General features: G+C 30.9%; 3 protein-coding genes across 3 annotated transcripts; all 3 read left to right on the top strand.

Annotated features, from left to right (window-relative positions):
- Positions 1 to 1,096: 1,096 nt before the first annotated feature.
- Positions 1,097 to 4,364, top strand: LOC101267858 (cellulose-synthase-like). Its single transcript, NM_001329781.1, has 4 exons — positions 1,097 to 2,035; positions 2,547 to 2,855; positions 2,947 to 3,351; positions 3,462 to 4,364. Exons 1-4 carry the CDS (start codon positions 1,427 to 1,429, stop codon positions 4,101 to 4,103), a joined length of 1,965 nt encoding a protein of 654 aa, NP_001316710.1. The 5' UTR covers positions 1,097 to 1,426; the 3' UTR covers positions 4,104 to 4,364.
- An 8,895-nt stretch (positions 4,365 to 13,259) lies between these two features.
- LOC101268445 (proline dehydrogenase 2, mitochondrial) lies at positions 13,260 to 15,949 on the top strand. Its single transcript, XM_004232063.4, has 4 exons — positions 13,260 to 13,978; positions 14,553 to 15,198; positions 15,287 to 15,527; positions 15,616 to 15,949. The coding sequence occupies exons 1-4, from the start codon at positions 13,421 to 13,423 to the stop codon at positions 15,653 to 15,655; spliced, it is 1,485 nt and encodes a 494-aa protein (XP_004232111.1). The 5' UTR covers positions 13,260 to 13,420; the 3' UTR covers positions 15,656 to 15,949.
- Positions 15,950 to 17,053: 1,104 nt separating this feature from the next.
- On the top strand, positions 17,054 to 19,316 carry PDH (proline dehydrogenase). The gene is made up of 4 exons (NM_001347105.1): positions 17,054 to 17,687; positions 17,783 to 18,428; positions 18,503 to 18,743; positions 18,837 to 19,316. Exons 1-4 carry the CDS (start codon positions 17,124 to 17,126, stop codon positions 18,874 to 18,876), a joined length of 1,491 nt encoding a protein of 496 aa, NP_001334034.1. The 5' UTR covers positions 17,054 to 17,123; the 3' UTR covers positions 18,877 to 19,316.
- The last annotated feature ends 1,353 nt before the right edge of the window (positions 19,317 to 20,669 follow it).

Below are 20,669 nucleotides of genomic sequence, written 5' to 3'. Positions count from 1 at the left end.
TCATATAATTCACGTGATTTTGGATTAACTTATTTCTAGTAATTTTTTATTTTTAAGCTATACTTTTGTGTATACTTCCTTTTATTTTTGGCTGCAAAAGTACCCTAAAAATAAAAAGTTGCAAGTTTTTTAAATCTCAATTTTTGACTTTTGACTTGTACTTTCCCTGTTTCTAGTTGTTTTTCACCATCTTATATTTCATGTCTCTTAAGAAACTAGGTATGTTTATTACTATATCCTTATTTAGTGTTCTCTTGAAGTCAAGTAAATAAATATAAATTAATTAATTTATATTATTCAGTGTTCTCTTGAAGTCAAGTAAATGAACATAAATTAGTTTATTTTTACTAATTAAATTGCCCGATGAAAATGATCTGATCATTTAGTTTTCTTAAGTTGGTCAAATTCATATATTCATATGATACTACTATCTCTGTCCATTTTTTGGATCATGTTGCATTTTTCAAAAGTCAAAATTTGACTATTAGATTACATTAATTTGATATTTTAAATAAATTTTGTTTAGATATTTAAAAACTATAAATAAATTGCAATATTTTACATATCAATATGATGAAACGATACATCATAAAATATTAATCAAAATTTTTATGATTTGATTCTAAAAAGAGAAATTATGACGATTAAAAATAAACAGAAGAATAAAACAGGGATAATAGTGTTATGTATGTTATTATATGTATTACTAGTTTTGTAAAATGACAAGTTGGTAAGAAACATCTAATTTGAGTAAATAAGACATGTAAATAAGAGCGGGAAGGAAGTGGGGGCGCTTAATTTGGTCAAAAATAGTTTCACTTTTAGGATGAAATGTGTTCAATTTAGATAAGATTAAGGACTAAAGCTCTACTCTAATAAATATTTGAAGGACCACTTTAGAAGTTGGTGATTTTTGTACGTCATAGTGAAGCCGCGGGGTAGAGGGAAAATTGATGAGTTGAATATTTAAGATTGTGCATTTTGGCTGTAATTGGCTGTCATTTATCGTTTGCAAACTGGTTGTGTTTTGTTTTGTTGATGGAATCTGGTGACCCCTCTTTTCACTATTTAAAATTGTTGACAAAAAAAAATTATTATATAAACATAAAAATTGTCTTCCTTCTTTGTACTCATCACTAATCTCTTTCCCTTTTTGACCCCTCAACTCCTTCACTACTATTTGCTAATTACTTATTAGCAGACATTAAATTACACCCCGAAGCTTCCATGTGCCACACCAGTCTCCACTGACACCTCTTTTTATTTCTTCTTCTATTTCTCACGAGCATATTTTCTCTTCAAGATCTAAAAATTGTGTTCTCATCTCTCTGTGTGTCGCTGTGCAAATGACATAGCACATAATTCTGTTTTCCAACACTTATTGATTATCGTTTTGCTTATCTTTCATTTAAGAGATTATTAACAAATGGCACCGAGCTCCGTTGTTGTTACAATGGAGAATACTAAAAACATTTCATTAGTTGAAGTCAATGATTTGGATTCACCAGCTTTTAGGGATAAAAACAAGGCTGCAAATCCCAAGAGATTTACTAAAGTGTTGTTACTGAAAGCCCAGAGGACACTTGGCTGTATCCCAAAAACATTTGCATCTGTTAAGAAACGGATTGCTTTATCAGATGAAGAGCCAAAATACAGGGGGAAGTTGTACAGATTTATTAGAGCTTTTCTTGCTATATCAGTGGTGGCTTTGTGTATTGAGATTTTTGCTTATTTTAATAAGTGGGAATTGAATCTGGTGAATCCTTGGGAGGTGCAAAGTATTTTGCAATGGACTTATATGGCTTGGATTTCATTTAGAGCTGATTATATTGCTCCTTCCCTTTCAAAACTTACTACATTTTGTATTGTGCTTTTCCTTATTCAATCCATAGATCGACTTGTTCTTTGTCTGGGATGTTTCTGGATGAAATTCAGGAAGATTAAGCCAATTATCAATGAAGATGCATCTGATCTTGAGGATGGATCTTATTTCCCTATGGTTCTTGTACAGATTCCCATGTGCAATGAAAAAGAGGTAACACAACTTCAAATATTCCATATCTTATGATTTTGAAAATCTATCTGTTCGGACATGAAATTTGATCTGATTTTCAAGTTCCCAAATACTGGTCCAAACCAATTTTGGGGGTTTTGGAACTTCAACCCCCAAAAATTCAAAATTTTCAATTTCAAATTCCAAAAATGGCAAAAAAAATTTAAAACCCCCCAATTTTTCAAGTTTCAAACTTCAAAGTCTATGATCAAACGGGGGTTAATATTGTGGTCATTCTTGCTGATTGATCAGTTTAAACAGATTTTAATTTGATGGGTTCAATATCTATGTTCACACAGTTGAATCCATTGCAGTTTGCAATTAGGGGTGGTGTTTGTCGAAATCTTTAGTGATTTTTCACATATACATGATTTTGCATCCATTTGAACTACACTGCATCCGTTTAAGCTTGTGTTGTTTTTCAATTCTCTAATGATAGTGTTTGTGAATATGTAGATTTAATCTGATTTCATAATTTTCTTGAACTCAATAGGTTTTTGCCCAATCAATTGGTGCTGTTTGTCAGCTGGATTGGCCAAAAGACCGATTCTTGGTACAAGTATTGGATGATTCAGATGATGAAGTCCTGCAGCAAATGATCAAGAATGAATGTGTATCCTGGAAAGAGAAAGGAGTCAACATTATCTACAGACATCGGTTCATCCGAACTGGTTACAAAGCTGGCAATCTTAAATCTGCAATGACTTGTGACTATGTTCAGGACTATGAATTTGTTGCAATTTTTGACGCGGATTTCCAACCAAATCCTGATTTCCTTAAACTGACTGTTCCTCATTTTAAGGTAACAAGCTAGTTCAATTGCTCAATCTGAATAGCTAGTTGCTGGTCTTTTTTACGAGGCTAAATAGTTCTTTTTGATTTCTGTTATGTAGGGAAAACCGGATGTTGGACTTGTTCAAGCACGCTGGACCTTCGTTAATCAGGATGAGAACTTACTTACTAGGCTTCAGAACATTAACTTGTGCTTCCATTTTGAGGTGGAACAACAAGTGAATGGTCACTATCTCAATTTCTTTGGATTCAATGGAACAGCTGGTGTTTGGAGAATTAAGGCTTTGGAGGAGTCTGGCGGATGGTTGGAACGGACAACTGTTGAGGACATGGATATCGCTGTCAGAGCACACTTGTATGGCTGGAAATTTATCTATGTTAATGATGTAAGGGCACTTTGCGAGTTACCAGAATCATATGAGGCTTACAAGAAACAGCAGCACCGTTGGCATTCTGGTCCTATGCAGCTCTTTAGACTATGTCTTCCTGCAATCCTGACTTCCAAGGTGAGCGTTGCTTACTATTATCTTCGCTCTCTCAATACCTCCTTCCAAATCCCAACATTCAACTTTCATACAAGTAGTAAGTTTAATCATTTTTTGAATCGTCATTGCAGATCTCTATCTGGAAGAAGGCGAACATGATATTCCTTTTCTTTCTTCTAAGGAAGCTTGTATTACCCTTTTACTCATTCACATTGTTCTGTATCATACTTCCATTAACAATGTTCATACCAGAAGCCCAGTTGCCCGCTTGGGTTATCTGTTATGTCCCTATAGTCATGTCCATTTTGAACATCCTTCCGGCACCAAAGTCTTTCCCTTTCCTAATGCCATACCTCCTATTCGAGAACACAATGTCGGTGACAAAATTCAATGCCATGGTCTCGGGGCTATTTCAGTTGGGAAGTGCCTATGAATGGGTGGTCACCAAGAAAACAGGCAGATCATCTGAATCAGACTTGCTAGCATTTGCTGAGGAGGAATCAAAGAAAATGAACGAAGAGAAAATATCAAGAAGGTTATCTGAATCTGGTCTAGAACTATACGGAAAACTAAAAGAACATGAACAAGAGATTCCGAAGAAAAAGAAGGCAAACAAAATCTACAGGAAGGAATTAGCGCTTGCTTTTCTTTTGCTGACTGCAGCTGCAAGAAGCCTGTTATCTGCACAAGGCATACATTTCTATTACTTGCTGTTTCAAGGCTTAACTTTTCTTATAGTTGGCTTGGATTTAATTGGAGAACAAGTCAGCTAGCTAAAGCAAAGAGTTTTAATATTTTATTTGGAACATCATCATCTGTTTAGAGACCAAAATTTCCAGTTGAGTAGCAATCAAAACTTGGCTGCAAACTGGGACTTTCACCATAAGAATAGTTACAGGTGAATTTTAAACAATAGCATACTCACATTCATTCATATATACTTTTTTATTTTATTTCTTTTCATTTGTGAAATTTGTAATTGCCTTTACTATATCAAGCAAAATAATGAATTGGAAATATTGTTTGACTTACTGTGAACTGGGATATGGATTTCTGAGTTTACAAAATGGCCTTTCTTCTTCATTTTTTTTTTTTGTCGATAGTAAATGTAATATTTATTCATTCGTGTAAACATATCGGTTTACTATTTGTCACCTGGTCTTCTTCAAAAGTACAGTTTCTGAATACTATTGTTATCCTTTTGAATGTCACAATCTGTAAAGTAGAAGAGAGTTCGAAATTTCAACAACGAACGCCTTCTCTCTCGTCTTTCCTCCTCCCAAGAGATCAACAAATTTAGTCAAACAGTGGAGAAACCTTTGAAGAATTTGAGTGGTCCAATATCTGGGATAATCTTGCAGGTAAGTTAGCCATGATGGGTGCCACAATGTGTGCAAAGAGAAGGATATCTCACCTACTATTTTGTTAGTTTATCCCAGCATAATCATGTTTTCCTTCATGTGATTGTCTGTTTACAAATAAAGCTTTTAATAATTTTACAGTAATTCATGTTAATTAAGGAAACAATCTGCCTTCTTCTGCTGTCTACCCATGATAATTCTTCAACTTGTGGTTTGTTTTTTGTGTGAGATCATGTAATAGAACCATCTTCTCTGTTTATTTTTTATCCATAGTATAGTATAGTCAAACCTTACTATAATAATGACGTCATCTTGGACTTTTATAGCGAAATATTGTTATATAATAATACAAAAAGTGCAGTCCGACGAAAACTAGGCCGTTAAGGGTCTAAATATAGTACTATACATTCTCATGTACAGAGTGTTATTATGTGTAGTTACTTGAAGTTGATCACATTTTTTTACTTAAAGTTAATAGTTAATGAATACATACATACCACTAGAGTCATTAGCATTTTGTACTTGAATTCATGATTGATTGATAACTTGTTCTCGTTTGGAAGTTAAAAAAATTAGAGAGATTTAGTCATTCATCTTTTTTCCCCTTGAATTCATTCTTTGAAATATCATTGTCTACAATAATGAAGGCCCAATAAATAATTTTAAAAAAAAGTTTGGTACAGCGACGCACAATGTGGCTGGGGCCTGGGCACATGGTGGGTTCACATAGTGACATAAAAGGCCACATGTGGACCTATCGTAAGGCCAAGATATTTAATTTTGTTGATTTACGAATATAATGCCCCTATCCTTATGTTATGACTTGCTTGGTTGCTAGGGTGCATCAACATGACCCCTTCTACCCCTATTATTGCTCTTTCCTTTAAGATAAATTAACATTTAGAATCATGCGTTCATAACGTTAATTCGAAAAGCTAATTCATCAAGTGATAATTGTTCAAAATCATATAAAGAGTACAAGAGATATATCCGTCCAACTGATTCAAGACATTTAACACCCCCTCATGTTAGACATTTGAAGTTCAGACAACATAATATAAGTTTGATGAACTCAATTCGTCCAAAAATTAGCTCATCATTAGTCCATAACAATATAAGGAGATATGAAATAATTACTCATCATATAAAAGAGTCTTAACGGGGAAAGCGAGGACGACCTAACACAAGTATCCAATATTGGATAAACCCAAACAAGTGATGGGTCAGGATGTGATATTCAGTTATTTAGATAAAAAGAGCTCATGATTTTCTCAATGTTTCCATATAAATGTCAGGATTTCTGTGATGGGTGTCACCATCAAGCTTTTGTGTTACTGTGTTTGTGATACTATTTGCCAATTTACAATGTCTTTTAATATTTATTCCAAAACGTGTGTTTGGGTATTATAATTAGCCATGTCGCTCATGTCACTAATGCAATGCAATTAGTGAGGAAGTCAAACCTGGACTAACTAAATCTGGGATCTGATGCAATTACATAATTAATGGAGTGTTTAAGAAATCCGCAAGAGATCTATGAAAAATAATTAAACTTCTGTGTGCTGCTATTAATTAGAGTGTGATTAAAGGTCTAACAGTCAACTTAATTTGTTTCTTTTTTATGCACGATGCATTAGAAAAATAATTAGGATTCAAATTTGTCAACTTTTGGACAAGTTGATCAAATATTTGGTGCTTGGTCACCACATCTTCAAATAATATAATGGAAGGTTCGAGTAAAGGTCAAATCATGATTCTGGTGGAGAGATAAGTAATGAGGTGATAAATATTTCTTTATCATTAAATTTGATGTCTCAAGTTCGAATTATATTTGTCACGAAGCGTTTTAAGCCAATATAAACTTCTAAATTAATTAAACTCCGAGATAAATACCAGACCTAAAAATAATGGAAAGAAACGGGTTAACGTGGGGTGTGTCATGTGTGGACCATGGACCTGCACCCCACACAAAAAAAAATCATATGATGCAACATCACAAATCGTATAATTTTGAGTCCAAATTGAAGAGATGTTTGTATAAACAAACAAATTGTTATTCAAGATTGTCTTCACTGCGTAAGCAATCAACAAATATGAACACATTTGCAATCCTTCATGTGAAAATCCAGAATACCCGGAAAAGATCCTATCCTTGTCTTTCCTAGCTGGTTAGGTATTTTAAAAATAAATTTTCCGTTTTTACATATCAAAGATAAAATAATAATTAATATTAATTACTCTTTTTCAGTCCATTATAAAAAATCTAAGATAATATACTTATAAATTAATATATATATTGAGATAAAATTTTCGCACAAAATATCATTTCTTAAGATATGCAAGTAAAACAGTGTAATAAGATATTAACACTATTACTAATTAATTAGAGTAAGTATTAAGATATCATTATTTCTCAAGAGGCGTGCGTACTAAATTACTTCTAAGTTCTACGTATTAAAACTTTATTGTGATAAAGTTCTCTTACCAATTATGGAATGAATTTGTTAGTGCTAATTATATAGGACCTTCATTGATTTTAGAAGAACTGGTTGAATTGTCCCATTGTTGATTGATATTTGGGCCTTGATATTTTGATATTTTGTAAGGAAAATTGTATATATAATAGCAAACTAATAACCTAAATTAAATGAAATTGCTAGGATTTGATTTAATTGTGCTCCATAGCAAACATTAGCTAAAATTTGCCAGCGTCTCTCTCCCAAAAATCTCGCTCGCCACTCTCCATTCTCGCTCGCCTCTCTCGCTTTATACATAGAAGTGTATAATTCTGTCTCTGTTTTGTATAAAGCGAGAGAAAATTGTATATACACATGCAAAAATATATATCTTCGTGTTATACACTTAATTATACAATTTACAAACATTTTACTTCAAATATTGCAGAGAAAAAGACTAACGAATTATACAATTGCGAATTATATAATTGCAGTGAAATACAATTTTCTCTAGCTTTATACAACAGAAGTGTATATATTGTGTTTCTGTTTTTGTATAAAGCGAGAAAAACATATATCTTCTTGCTATACACTTATAATTATGCAATATACATACATTTTAATCGATTCAACTGTATGCAAAACAAATCATACAATTGCAGCGAAATAGGTCAGCGAATTATACAATTTGGGCCAGCGAATTATATAATTGTATATGTATAGCAAATTATACAGTTTTATGTTTGCTATGGAGCGCAATTATGCAAAGTTTGATATAGCATACAAATATGAATTTTTTGTTTGTTATACGTGAAAGTTGCCCTATTTTGTACTTGGTCCATCATAAATAATTGGAACATTTTTTTTGGATAAATGGGCCTCCATCATAAATAGTTAAAACATTTAGTTATATACAAAAGGTTATAATATGATCTCAAGATCGTTTCTCAACTCATTGAATTGATTTCTATCGAAAAAATTGGGGAAAATAATAAAAATCTCATCTTTAAGTTCTCTTTTTATCATTATCCTCTATTAGTTTTACAAATTCCAAAAAATCTCTTATTTTCAAGCATCATATCAATGTATCAGCACATCAAATTAATGGATCTCGCGTATCAAATTAATGTATATCGCGCATCAGATTTGTGTATCATGTATAAAATGTAATGTATCTTAATTAACGATCAATATATCTCGCGCATCAGATTAATGCTTCAGCTCTTATGTTATTGTATCAGTTTGAGAAATTTTTGTAATTATAAACTTATAGGAGGGAAATGATAATTTTCCCTTAAAAATATGTGATTTCTGTCCTTTGCCAAAATAACTATATAAACGGGCCATAAAATTTAAAATAATTATGTGTTCATACTCAATTTAAAGTAATTCAAGAAATACTCATCCTATCAAAAAAAAATTATAGCCCATACCCCACAATCGTGAGACGGATAGTTTTTCACTTTAGGAATACTAAATCAGTATAATATATAGTATTAATAACATTAAGACTGATAATTTCGTTTAACTGATACTAAATCAATCTAATATACTGTATTGGTATCATTAAGGTTTCTTGTTTATAAATTATTCATTAGTAAATAACATTATAAGAGTATATGTGGTATCATTAAGCTTTCTTATTTGACAATTACTCATCAATCAATGATATTATAAAATTATATGAATATTATTGTGGTATCATTAAGGTTTTTTAGTCAATGATACTATAAGAGTATATGATATTTATTTAATATCAATTAAATATAATTAATTAAGGATATATAGTATAATTATTTTGTCCGCTATAAATATAAAGGGATACAGCTTTTATGAGGTATTTGGTTAGTTTCCCATTTCCATACGGGTTAAAGCCTTCTACGCTACACACTACTTTCTAAAAGGTTATTTCAGCCGGGCTGTGATTAAGCCTAGGGCCCGTTTGGATCTAATCCGGACAAATTTGAGCCCAGTTTGATTCGATGGGCTTTTCTAGTATAGAGGTCCATCACAAACCATAACCCATTGAGTGTGATGGGCCAAACTGGGTTTATAGAGGGTTGGCCGTTGGGTTCCTTTAATTTTCTAATTACGATTTATAAAGTTTATATTTTAATACTAAGTCAAGTAACAAGTTTGGATATAAAGTTTACTAATCAATTTGATGAGTGGTTTGGACATCTAATTCATCTTCTTTCTTTTTTGTCTTTCTAAATCTTTTTACTTTCCGTAGCTCAGTTAAATATTATTTATTAATTTTTTTTATTTTTCAGGAAGAATTTACAACGTGACAAGCTTAATTTTTTTAAAAAAATTAAAACATTAATATGAAACTTTATACCAAATAATACACAATCCACCCTATAACGATCTAACTATCCAACCTAACCTAAATCATCTCTATTTAACTTTTCTTCTTCCTTTTATATTCCTTACAAAATTGTTGTATAATTATTTTTTCGCTCATCAAACTTAATCGAGCTCAAATATAAGATTCAATCAGAAGGATAAATATTAAAGATTTCTTATTCACAAAAATTTAAGGAGTGGTCTATGATGCCACTTGCTTTATTAGACGTACAATGAATTGTGTCATGATTAAGATATGTAATTCCACTTGTTGCAAATTAATTATGGCCCATAATCTAATATTTGACGGCTATAAAGACGGTTACGAGATTAAGATATGCATTTACACTTCTTAATAGTTGCTAGTAATTGTTTTTCTGCAAGTTGCTGCTAATTAATTATTATGCTCTTTTTTCATAATCTATTATTGGTAGGATATACAAAGATATGTTTAATTATTTCACATCTTACACCATACCGAGGATAATTATGTGCTCTTTTATATTAAGTCGTAATAAAGCAAATACATCTATCTCTGCACGTGTTAAAATACACAATAGTTTTTTAAAAGACTTGTCCTCTGAGGAAAATTTGTTGTTGTTTAACAGATGGGTTATCGATCTTATTTTCTCTATTTATTTTTACTCGTTATGTTTTGATTCTCAAAAGTTAAATGATACGAATTTTAATTATTTTTAAAATATAAATTTTTATTATATTAATATGAGAACTTAGAATTGGAGCTTATAATAAATGTACAATTACCCCCTTAACTTATGCCCAAAATTTCAGAGACACACTTATACTATACTAAGGTCCTATTACCCCTGAACTAATTTTATCAGTAATTTTTTACCCCTTTTAGACCTCGTGGCACTAGTTTAAAAGAAAAAGTCAACCAATATTGGGCCAACAAGACAGTGTCACTTAAGACGAAAAGGGATAGAATATTATTAATAAAATAAGTTTAGGGGATAATAGGACCTGTATAGTATAAGTGTGTCTCTTAAATTTTGGGCATAGATTAAAGGGTACTTGTGCATTATTCCCTTTCCAAAATATGAATTTAAAATATTAAATTAATAATAATTTAGTTTATTTTAAAAATTAATTAAATTAATTTTAATAATGTGTCTCTTCAAAAAAATTGGAGGAAATATTAAGTTTAAATATTCAACGCTCTTCATATAGATTTTACTTATCAAATTTTGATTTGAGATATCTAATTAAAAAAAAAATTAGTATCGTAAATTTACCATATAAACTTTGAACTTGGAACATTGTAATCATTACTCTCACTGATTTTTTCAAATAAATTAAAACTGGGGATTAATGTTTCTCCATATTTCACATTTAAAACGGCGAATAGAAATTGGATGAGAACAAAATTCACATGAAAAAGTATTACAATACTAGTAGTACTTTTACTTTTTAGAATCAAATCCTTTCAAACTAATATTCATTTAATTAATTTCCTACTCGAAATATTCTTTTTATTTTAATAATTATCGACGTTTTCAATATATATTTTATTAAATCTGTTTTGATTAAAAAGAATCTCAAAATTGAAAAATTTAACCAAGACAAGTAGACAACTTTAGCTAGGAATCTAGAACGGTATATGCTTCTCCTCAAATATGGATTTTCTGCCAACAAAATACATCATGTTTTTTTTTTTAAAAAAAATAATAATTATTTAACTAATTACTGACGTGTATCCACCATTTTTCCTCTAAAATGAAAGAATGTACAAGTTGTTGTTATATTATTTTAATTAAGGATATCTTATCTCTAGATAATTATATTGGATGAAGACAGCTTTGAGAAAGTCGGTGTATTTATTATTAGCCGACAACAACATTAATTTAATTATGTCATATGTGTGTGAGTTAAGTTGTAACCTAGACGTTAATCACATTAACTATGAACAACAATTAACTTTTTAATTACCACTAAGTATTAGTTTTAGTAGCAATTATATTCCTAAAATCTTTAATGATATTATACTAATGATACTTAATTAGTGACGATAAAAATTTTAATATTTTTTATTAAAATTAATATTTAATACCATTAAAGATTATTTAAAAAACTTTTGCTTTGTTTGGTTTTAACAAGTCAACGTCTTGGTATTGCATATCCGTTAAAGACCTGGGAATTTGATGTTTTGTAATGTATGAATTCCCAAATGCTTATTAAATCACTGCAAACATTTGGTTCGTATGAAAGAAAATATTGTTTGAAAGCATTTTTTAAATTCTTTTCCCTCTGTTTTTAATTTTTTGCCTACATTTTGTTTTTTACTAATTCCTAGTTACTCGTTTATTTTAACAAATCAATAAAGTATAAAATATTTTACTTATCTACCTTCAATTAATTATTTTTAAAAAAGTAAATTTTTTTAGAAAATTTAAATTTTAAATTCATTCACTTCATAATTAATATGAGTAAAACAGTAAAGTCACTATATCAATAATTGTTTACGTAATAAGTATGTCAATTAAAAAATATACAAATAAATAAGGAGAGAGAAAATATTTAATACTCTCTCCATTTCCTTTTTATTCATCCAATGTACAACTTCTCATTTATTTTTTTCGTATTTACCTTTGTAAATCAAGAGATAATCAATTATTTTTTAATTTATCATTATCATTAAATATTTTCAATTTAATTAGAGATCTAATAGTTATCAGGTTATTTTCAAACGTAGTAATCATTGTCTCAGTATTTTAAGAAAGGATCATTTCCATTGATTAGTGATTGGTTATTGTTATTTTATGCATATAATCAGTGGTTCAAATTTGAATAGTAGTACAATTTAAAGGATTCATATCTCACCAAATCCACAAGTAGTTGTGGCCAAGATTGGTAAGAAAAAGAGTAAATCTGGAAATACGTACAAAATAATGTCTTTCCTAATAAGAGTTTTTTCTTTCAAAGAATATGTAAAGCTGTATATACTAATATGCAAAGTTGAACAAACACTATCAACGTCATATTTTGCAATAAGGAAAATTTGATTCCATAAAGCAATAATGCATTTTGAGACGTAAAAGAATTGTTTGTACAAAGAAAGTGTACATTCGATGCAACGTATGTGTCCAGTTAATAATTAATTTAACTCTAAAATTTATTATTAAGAAGCAATAGTATGAAAAAACATTAACTTTATTATTCGTAACATGTAAATATTTTTTTATACGTATAACTTGTTATCATATCATTTACCTAGGCATGAATTTACTTCAACACATCCATCAATAAAGGAAGAACTCAAATTTCACCCAACCCATAGTGTGCCAACGTAAGGAAATAAATAACAAAACATAAATATGGAAGGAAAAAAAATAATCTTTTTCCTAAAATAAATTTTAAAAAGAGAAAAATCACTATTGTTCCACGTGGAAGTGGGACCAATCCGACACACTGCTGATTCATCAAATTTTATCCTTTTTCTAACAACACTGGGAAGGACGCTAATGCCACGCTCAACACAATGACGGCTGTATCCAGCTATTTATTTAGCCAACCAATTCCACTTGCATTGACAGCGCGTGCATACAACGTACGGTTTTTCTTATAGTTATTTTCCGCGAGTGTGTTTCCCTACATTCCCTCTTATGGAAATTCAATCGCCGTAGAATCTGAATCACGTGTTTGGAGGGATCATGATAAATAAAATTTTATTCTAGAAAAGGTAAATTCATTAAACCTTGGAAATATAAAAGAAAAGAAAAGATGCATTACCATTTTTTTTTTCTATAAATAAAAGGAAAAGTAAAAATGTATTCACAAACCAAACTTGACTTTGACCAAGTGAATCTCTATAAATATCATGCAACTTTTCAAATGTTACACATATTTTAGAATTTAGGCAGAAACAAAAAGAATTCATATTTTGTTAATTTTCATTTCAATTTCATGGCAAACAAAGTCGTATGTCCAAAGGTTTTTCGTGACCTCCGACGATTCGCTCGATGTCTAAACACAGCTCCGACTGTCCCACCTATGAATTTCACCGGCAACTATGGTTCTACGAACGTAACAATACCGACGTTACAACCTACGGACCAAATATTAGTCAATCCTGAGAAAAAAGTACTCAATTTTGATGATGTTAAAGAGTTGTTTACGGGTGTATCCACCTCGAAGTTGATTAGATCATCGTTAACACTTCAAATGGCATCGATTGAGTCTATGGTTGACCTAGGTATTTGGGTAATGAATTCGAAATTCATGCGTATGCCAGTATTTAAGGAGGTGATACTAGGGTTTGTTAAAAGGACATTTTATGAACATTTTTGTGCTGGAAAAGACTTAATTGAAGTAGGAAAGACGGTTAGTAAGTTGTCGAGCCTTGATTTAAAAGGCATGCTTGATTATGGTGTGGAACATGCAATGGATAATGAGTCTTGTGATCGAAGTATGAATGTTTTTCTTCAGACAGCCGAATTAACCAAGTCTCTTCCATCCTCATCTGTAAGATCAAAATCTTCTTTTTGTTATTACTTCTAGTTTTAAATTGAACTAATTAATTCTATATATTTGAAAATTCTAAATTTCCAAGTCTATTGGAATAGGCTAGAAAGAAAAACTAAGTCTCCGCATGAGTTTTTACAAAATTGCAATAAATGACAGCTGACGCAACAAAACGTGTCTATTGCATGGAATTTATATAAAATATGCCTTTTTATTCTCATTTATCTTTTTCCTTAAGTTACGTATATTCCTCTTAGAATAACCTGATTTCTAACACGATTAGATTCTTCTCTATGACTTTTCAACTAAAGACATAAAGATTTACCCTTCCTACTAAATTAAAATGTTTTTAAAAATAATTTGAAGAAAAAAACTTGATGAATACTTAACAGAGCCAAATCATAAAAATAAAGACTTTTTTGCGTTGCTTGGTAATAAATTTTTTTCATGTGTACTGTTTTAGTATGTCATAAAATTTTGTATATTCTTATAAAAAATAACTTACTTGATTGCTGGTGTGTAGAATCGTCAACATTCTTTTTAATACTAAGTAGTGTGTACTGTGATGAAACAGGTCAGTTTTGTGGTAGTAAAAATAACTGCAATTTGTACACCAAAGTTGCTCAAAAGAATGAGTGATTTACTGAGATGGGAACAGAAGGATCCTTCATTCAATCTTCCATGGAAGCAAAAGACGCTTCCACTTTTCGCCGAATCGAGTCCTTTTTATCACACGTTGAAAAGACCAGAACCTCTAACAATTGAAGAAGAGCGTGATCTACAATTAGGTCGTGATAGACTTGAGAAAATTTGCAAGAAATGCCTGGAACTTGATGTTGAGTTACTCATTGATGCTGAAGATACAGCTATTCAACCAGCGATTGATTACTTAGCATATTCAGCGGCAATTAAGTATCACAAAGAGGATCATCCTTTGTTATTTGGAACAATTCAAGCTTACTTAAAAGACTCAAAAGAACGTATGATAATCGCTAAAAAGGCAGCAGAGAAAATGGGAGTTCCAATGGGGTTTAAGCTTGTAAGAGGTGCTTATATGTCAAGTGAAAATCAATTGGCTTCAAGTTTAGGTTTTCAATCTCCAATTCACGATAGCATTGAATATACACATAATTGCTACAATTCTTGTGCTGAATTTATGTTTGATGAAATTGCTAATGGTTCAGGAGCTGTTGTTCTTGCTACTCATAATATTGAGTCAGGTAAAATTTCGTGTCACTACACTTTTATTTACTTAATTATATAAGTAGTATTCTCAATATTATATCTTTCGATTTTTTTTATAAATAGGAAAACTTGCTGCATCCAGGGCGATAGATTTAGGGATTAGAAAGGATAGTAAAAAGCTCCAATTTGCTCAGCTATATGGTATGGCAGAAGGGCTTTCATTTGGGCTGAGAAATGCAGGATTTCAAGTGAGTAAATATTTACCATTTGGACCTGTAGAGCAAGTTATGCCTTACCTTATTAGAAGAGCTGAAGAAAATAGAGGTCTTTTGTCTACATCTGCCTTCGATAGACAACTCATGAGGTAATTAAATATCATTAATAATTTCGTTAACAAAGGAGAAGTTTATACTGAAATGTTTTTATTAATTTTGTAAATTATTTTCTTGCAGGAAGGAGTTAATCAGAAGATTTGATGTGGCAACTGCATAAATCTTGAGAACTATGGTAGTGTATATTAGATATAGGTGATATTACTACGAATAAATCGAACGTGCTTTCAAGTATTTGTTGAAAGTTTTTAGGTACGAATGCTGAGAGAAGTTAAAGGGACAAGCAATGAAGGTCTAATTAACGTAAAATTGTTTGGAAATAGACTTGTTGCAACAAAAAAAAATCCTATCAATGTACTATTAATTTTCTTTTTATCTCTTTCTTGTATTAGTATGGAAGTTTATTCCAACTTTTGTAATTGGTTTTTTTATAAATACAAATTAAAGTTGTCGATATTGATGAAAATTATACCTTTATTTATTGATCCTTGTGAAAAATATGACAGTTTAAATCAAAGTTACTTAAAAATACGAGCCTTTAATGTTTATGGTATATTTAGTTTCAATTATTAATGTAGTAAAAGTTTAAATATTATTTACTACTGCAAGATAACAAAAAGATACTCAAGTTAATTTTAATTCAAAATAAGAATCTGAAAAGAATGATGCATTAAATTTGAGTTTTCTCGAATAAGAAATTGCCTTTAATAGGAGAATTTTCCCTTTCGAATTATTTTAACACAAACTAAATTTTATTAGATTTCAATGTGATAATAAAAAATAAAAAAATAGTTTATTTCTAGTGTCTTCCTTCATGTTCAACATTTTTCATGAGGTTCTACAAATCAAAGTTGCCTATCTAAACAATAAATTTTTTAAATTGGTCAATAATTCTACTCACGTGATAGGTTTTACCACTTGCTAGGAATCTTGGCCTTAGATTATGACATAAAGATTCCTCAACCAGAGCACGCCTTAATAGAAAAAATCATTTACACCAAATCTCATGATTTTAAAGACGGAGATTCAGATTCCTTTGTACCCCATAATTTTTTTTAATGCATTCCTACTGTACCTCAATTATTGAATAAAAACAATTTAAGTCCTAGAAAACTCTAAAATAAATATATATCATTTGAAAAATAAAAAATGAATATTAAAATTGAGAAAAATAATTTTCAAACAAGTGGGTTTAAGAAATAATTTTGTTATTGGTAGGGTCAAAAAGCCGCAAAGCGAAAGATCAAGTTGTAGACCCAAGTGTCCAAGAAAGTAGGACAACAATATTAATTACTTGTAATTTATAGTAGTAACAAATTTGAGGTACAAAAAAGATGGTAAGGAAGACAAGTGTAACAACCAAAAAACAGCTAAGATACAGAAATTTAACCGTGAAATACACATGGTGGTACTGAACATGTACAGTGATACATCGTCAGTAACAACACAGCATCTACTCAGCATGATTTAATTATTGCGTAATTTGAGTTACCACTTTAACAAAATCAAAACAAACTTCCTCTATAAATACCATCCATTTCTCACAAAATTTACATATTCATTTGAGAGAGAATTAAAAAAATTATAAACACAAAAAAAAAATTTCATCTTCCGCCGCCCACCGTTGCATGGCCAATAAAGTTTTTTGTCCGAAACTCCTTAAGAACCTCGGATTTCATGTCCGCCGTTTAAACTCAGCTCCGTCACCTCTTTCCGCCGTCCCACCGCTAAATTTTACTGGCGATTTTAACGCCGTGGAACCCGCACAACAAATTAACACAACCCTTCACCACCACCACGACCATCACAACATTATCAATTTCGATGATGTTAAGGAGCTTTTCTACGGTGTTCCCACCACGAAACTGATTCGATCTTCGATGACGTTACAAATGGCTGCTATTGATCCCATGGTTGATTTGGGCATGTGGGTAATGAATTCTAAACTTATGGAAATGCCTATTTTTAGGGAGGTTATTCTTGGGTTTGTTAAAAATACATTTTATGAACATTTTTGCGCCGGCAAAGACTTAACGGAAGCTAGACGGACCGTTACTAATCTATCGGATTCTGGGTTAAAAGCCATGCTTGATTATGGGGTGGAACATGCCACCGATAATGAATCTTGTGAACAGAGTACTGCGGCGTTTATTCAAACGATTGAATCAACCAAATCACTTCCCGAATCTTCTGTAAGAATTTCAAATAATATTCTATTTGTGTTTCCAATATTCTTGGATTTATGAATTTCATTTTTTTAAATTTTTCTTTTTTTGGGGTGAAACAGGCAAGTTTTGTGGTAGCAAAGATAACTGCTATTTGTACCCCAAGGCTTCTCAAAAGAATGAGTGATTTGTTAAGATGGGAACAGAAAGATCCATCATTTAATCTTCCATGGAAGCGAGAGTCGCTTCCCCTTTTCGCCGAATCGAGCCCTGTTTATCACACTTGTAGCAAACCAGAGCCTCTATCGGTAGAGGAAGAGCGTGATCTTCAATTAGCTCATGAAAGACTTAGAAAAATTTGCGAGAAATGTTTGGAACATGAAGTTCCATTACTAATTGATGCGGAAGACACAACCATTCAACCTGCAATTGATTATTTTGCGTATTCAGCAGCAATTAAGTATCACAAAGATGATCAGCCTTTGATATTCGGAACAATTCAAGCTTACTTGAAGGACGCCAAGGAACGAATGGTTATTGCGAAAAAGGCTGCAGAGAAAATGGGAGTTCCAATGGGATTTAAGCTTGTGAGGGGCGCTTATATGTGTAGTGAAAAGGAATTGGCTTCTACATTAGGATTCAACTCTCCAATTCACGACAGCATTGAGCAAACACACGCTTGCTTCAATTCGTGCGCGGAGTTTATGATTGAAGAGATTGCTAATGGTTCTGGTGCAGTTGTTCTCGCCACTCATAACATTGAATCAGGTAACAATCAATTATTCTTGAAATATATAGATTTGTTCGCTATTGTCTAACATGTATATGTATAATATAAATAGGAAAACTTGCTGCAACCAAAGCTATAGATTTGGGAATAAAAGATGAGAGACAAAATCTCCAATTTGCTCAGCTATATGGTATGGCAGATGGGCTTTCATTTGGGCTGAGAAATGCAGGATTTCAAGTAAGCAAATATTTACCATTTGGTCCTGTAGAGCAGATTATGCATTACCTTATGAGGCGTGCTGAAGAAAACAGAGGCATGCTGTCTACATCGGCATTCGACAGACAACTCATGAGGTAATAATTAAACATAGCACAAAAAAGGAAATGATTAATAACTTTATAATACTCCAAGTTATTAATTCTATTATGGCAATGTGTTGTTTGCAGGAAGGAATTGAGCAGGAGATTCGAAGTGGCTACTTCTTAAATTCATATTCAGAATATGAAATCTATATTAGTAAGTAAGAAATAATAAACGAGGAAACATCGCCGACTACTGTAAATAATTCAATGATGTGAGGGCAAAAATTGATGAGGATGATCAAAGCAACCTGGATGGGTAAAATGCATGAGGAGGAAGTCAGTTTTTATCTTTGTGTGTGTTATGAAAAATAAAAAAATTGTACATATTTATTTTAGGTCCACTACTTGTATCTTTCTCCATGTGCTATTTTTTAGGTTCTATTATATTTACTATATAATGTACTAGTTCCTTAAGTTGGTTTTTATTTGGTATCGTGTTTTAGAAATAGAAATGGAAGAAGGTATTCCCAGAGTGGAGCCAAAATGTCGAAATTACAAAGTGTGTATCAGTTTCTCTCTCTCTATCGAGACATTATGAAATAAATCGGATTTATTGGCCTTTAATTAACATTTTAAGCTCCTTTATTAGTGTTATTATACGATTAAAGTTGCAAAAATTAGAGTAATAAGTAGAATGGCAAGGAAATTAAAAGAGCCGCAAAATGAAGAACAAGTTGTTTAAAGCAATTTTATGTTATAAAAAAAGATCCGGCAACCGAACATTGTTTGTATAAAATAAAAAGATGTATTTTAATTATCTTAAGTTAAAATTTTCAAATATAACTTTTTGACTTAAAAAATTATAAGCCAAAAATCAGTCGGAGCAGACTTCTAATATACTTACTAGTTGGTTCGAAACATCAATTCTCAAATGGACATGCTGATATAAATTTTGAGATTCATACTATAAGCTTTTAACAGAAAGAAAATTAACAGTCTATGATAAAGTATATATTTTTCAATTTGATGCTTTTACCGGTTATTACTAAAAATATCATAAGCGTCTAAAAACAACCATAAACAAAATCAACAGATATTATGCGGTCGATCATAAATTAGTTGTTACTATATGTGAATTCCAATAACCATACGTATTACTCTGTTTTAACGTTTATCAATCCAATTCTTTTTATAATCCAAATACCATATAGTTCAAACCCCAGCACTCAAATAGACTTGAGAAGAAGTTAAATTAATTGGACCCATAAATTTTACTCCCTTTCCTCCGTTATCAAAAGTTAATTTGATTAACTTTTTAAGGTAAATTACATTACATTAATTCGATATTTTAAACTAAAAAAATTATATATTCTAAAACTATATCAAAAATACTATAAATTACATTATTTTTCATATTAATAAGATGAAAAAATTATCTTAAAATATTAATTAAAATTTTTATAATTTAACTCTAAAAATAAAAATAATGACAAATAATATTGAACGAAAAAAAGTAATTTTTTAGTGCTAAAAGGAGACAACTTGCACTGACCATAGTCCATAATGATTGAGCAAGATCCTTACGTACCACGTTATATACTTTATTATCCCTACCTAATTATTAGTAAATTGTCAGATGCAATTGATTAAACAAAGCTATCTCAGCTGCATATAAAATTCACACCTACCCTACTTTCGTTCTATACTTTCAAGTATTTTTTTAGGCTTGACAAAATGATTATAATAATTAATTTTTTGAGTACACTAATATTCCACGCCGTAAACATTATACTGAGGCGCTACATTCCCTGTGGTTACCTTCCGAAATTTCGTGGAAGGCGCGAAGCATGAATAACCAAATTTTATTTTATTTTTACAATTCAATTGTGGATTTGTGGTAATTTTATTTTTATTCTTTCTAAAAGCTTTCATCTTTTTATCTTTTTTGATGATTTAAATTTGCAATTTTAAAATTGA

This window comes from Solanum lycopersicum, chromosome 2 (assembly GCF_036512215.1).
Source record: "Solanum lycopersicum chromosome 2, SLM_r2.1".
Lineage (NCBI taxonomy): Eukaryota > Viridiplantae > Streptophyta > Magnoliopsida > Solanales > Solanaceae > Solanum > Solanum lycopersicum.
Note: the sequence above shows the minus strand (reverse complement) of the source record. Positions and strands in the feature narration are given on the sequence as shown.

Coding starts and splice junctions, on each gene's coding strand:
- LOC101267858 (NM_001329781.1), top strand. CDS start 1,427: ATGGCACCGAGCTCCGTTGTTGTTACAATGGAGAATACTAAAAACATT. Junction 2,036..2,546: donor CCATGTGCAATGAAAAAGAG/GTAACACAACTT, acceptor TGAACTCAATAG/GTTTTTGCCCAATCAATTGG. Junction 2,856..2,946: donor TGACTGTTCCTCATTTTAAG/GTAACAAGCTAG, acceptor TCTGTTATGTAG/GGAAAACCGGATGTTGGACT.
- LOC101268445 (XM_004232063.4), top strand. CDS start 13,421: ATGGCAAACAAAGTCGTATGTCCAAAGGTTTTTCGTGACCTCCGACGA. Junction 13,979..14,552: donor AGTCTCTTCCATCCTCATCT/GTAAGATCAAAA, acceptor GTGATGAAACAG/GTCAGTTTTGTGGTAGTAAA. Junction 15,199..15,286: donor TACTCATAATATTGAGTCAG/GTAAAATTTCGT, acceptor TTTTATAAATAG/GAAAACTTGCTGCATCCAGG.
- PDH (NM_001347105.1), top strand. CDS start 17,124: ATGGCCAATAAAGTTTTTTGTCCGAAACTCCTTAAGAACCTCGGATTT. Junction 17,688..17,782: donor AATCACTTCCCGAATCTTCT/GTAAGAATTTCA, acceptor GGGGTGAAACAG/GCAAGTTTTGTGGTAGCAAA. Junction 18,429..18,502: donor CACTCATAACATTGAATCAG/GTAACAATCAAT, acceptor TAATATAAATAG/GAAAACTTGCTGCAACCAAA.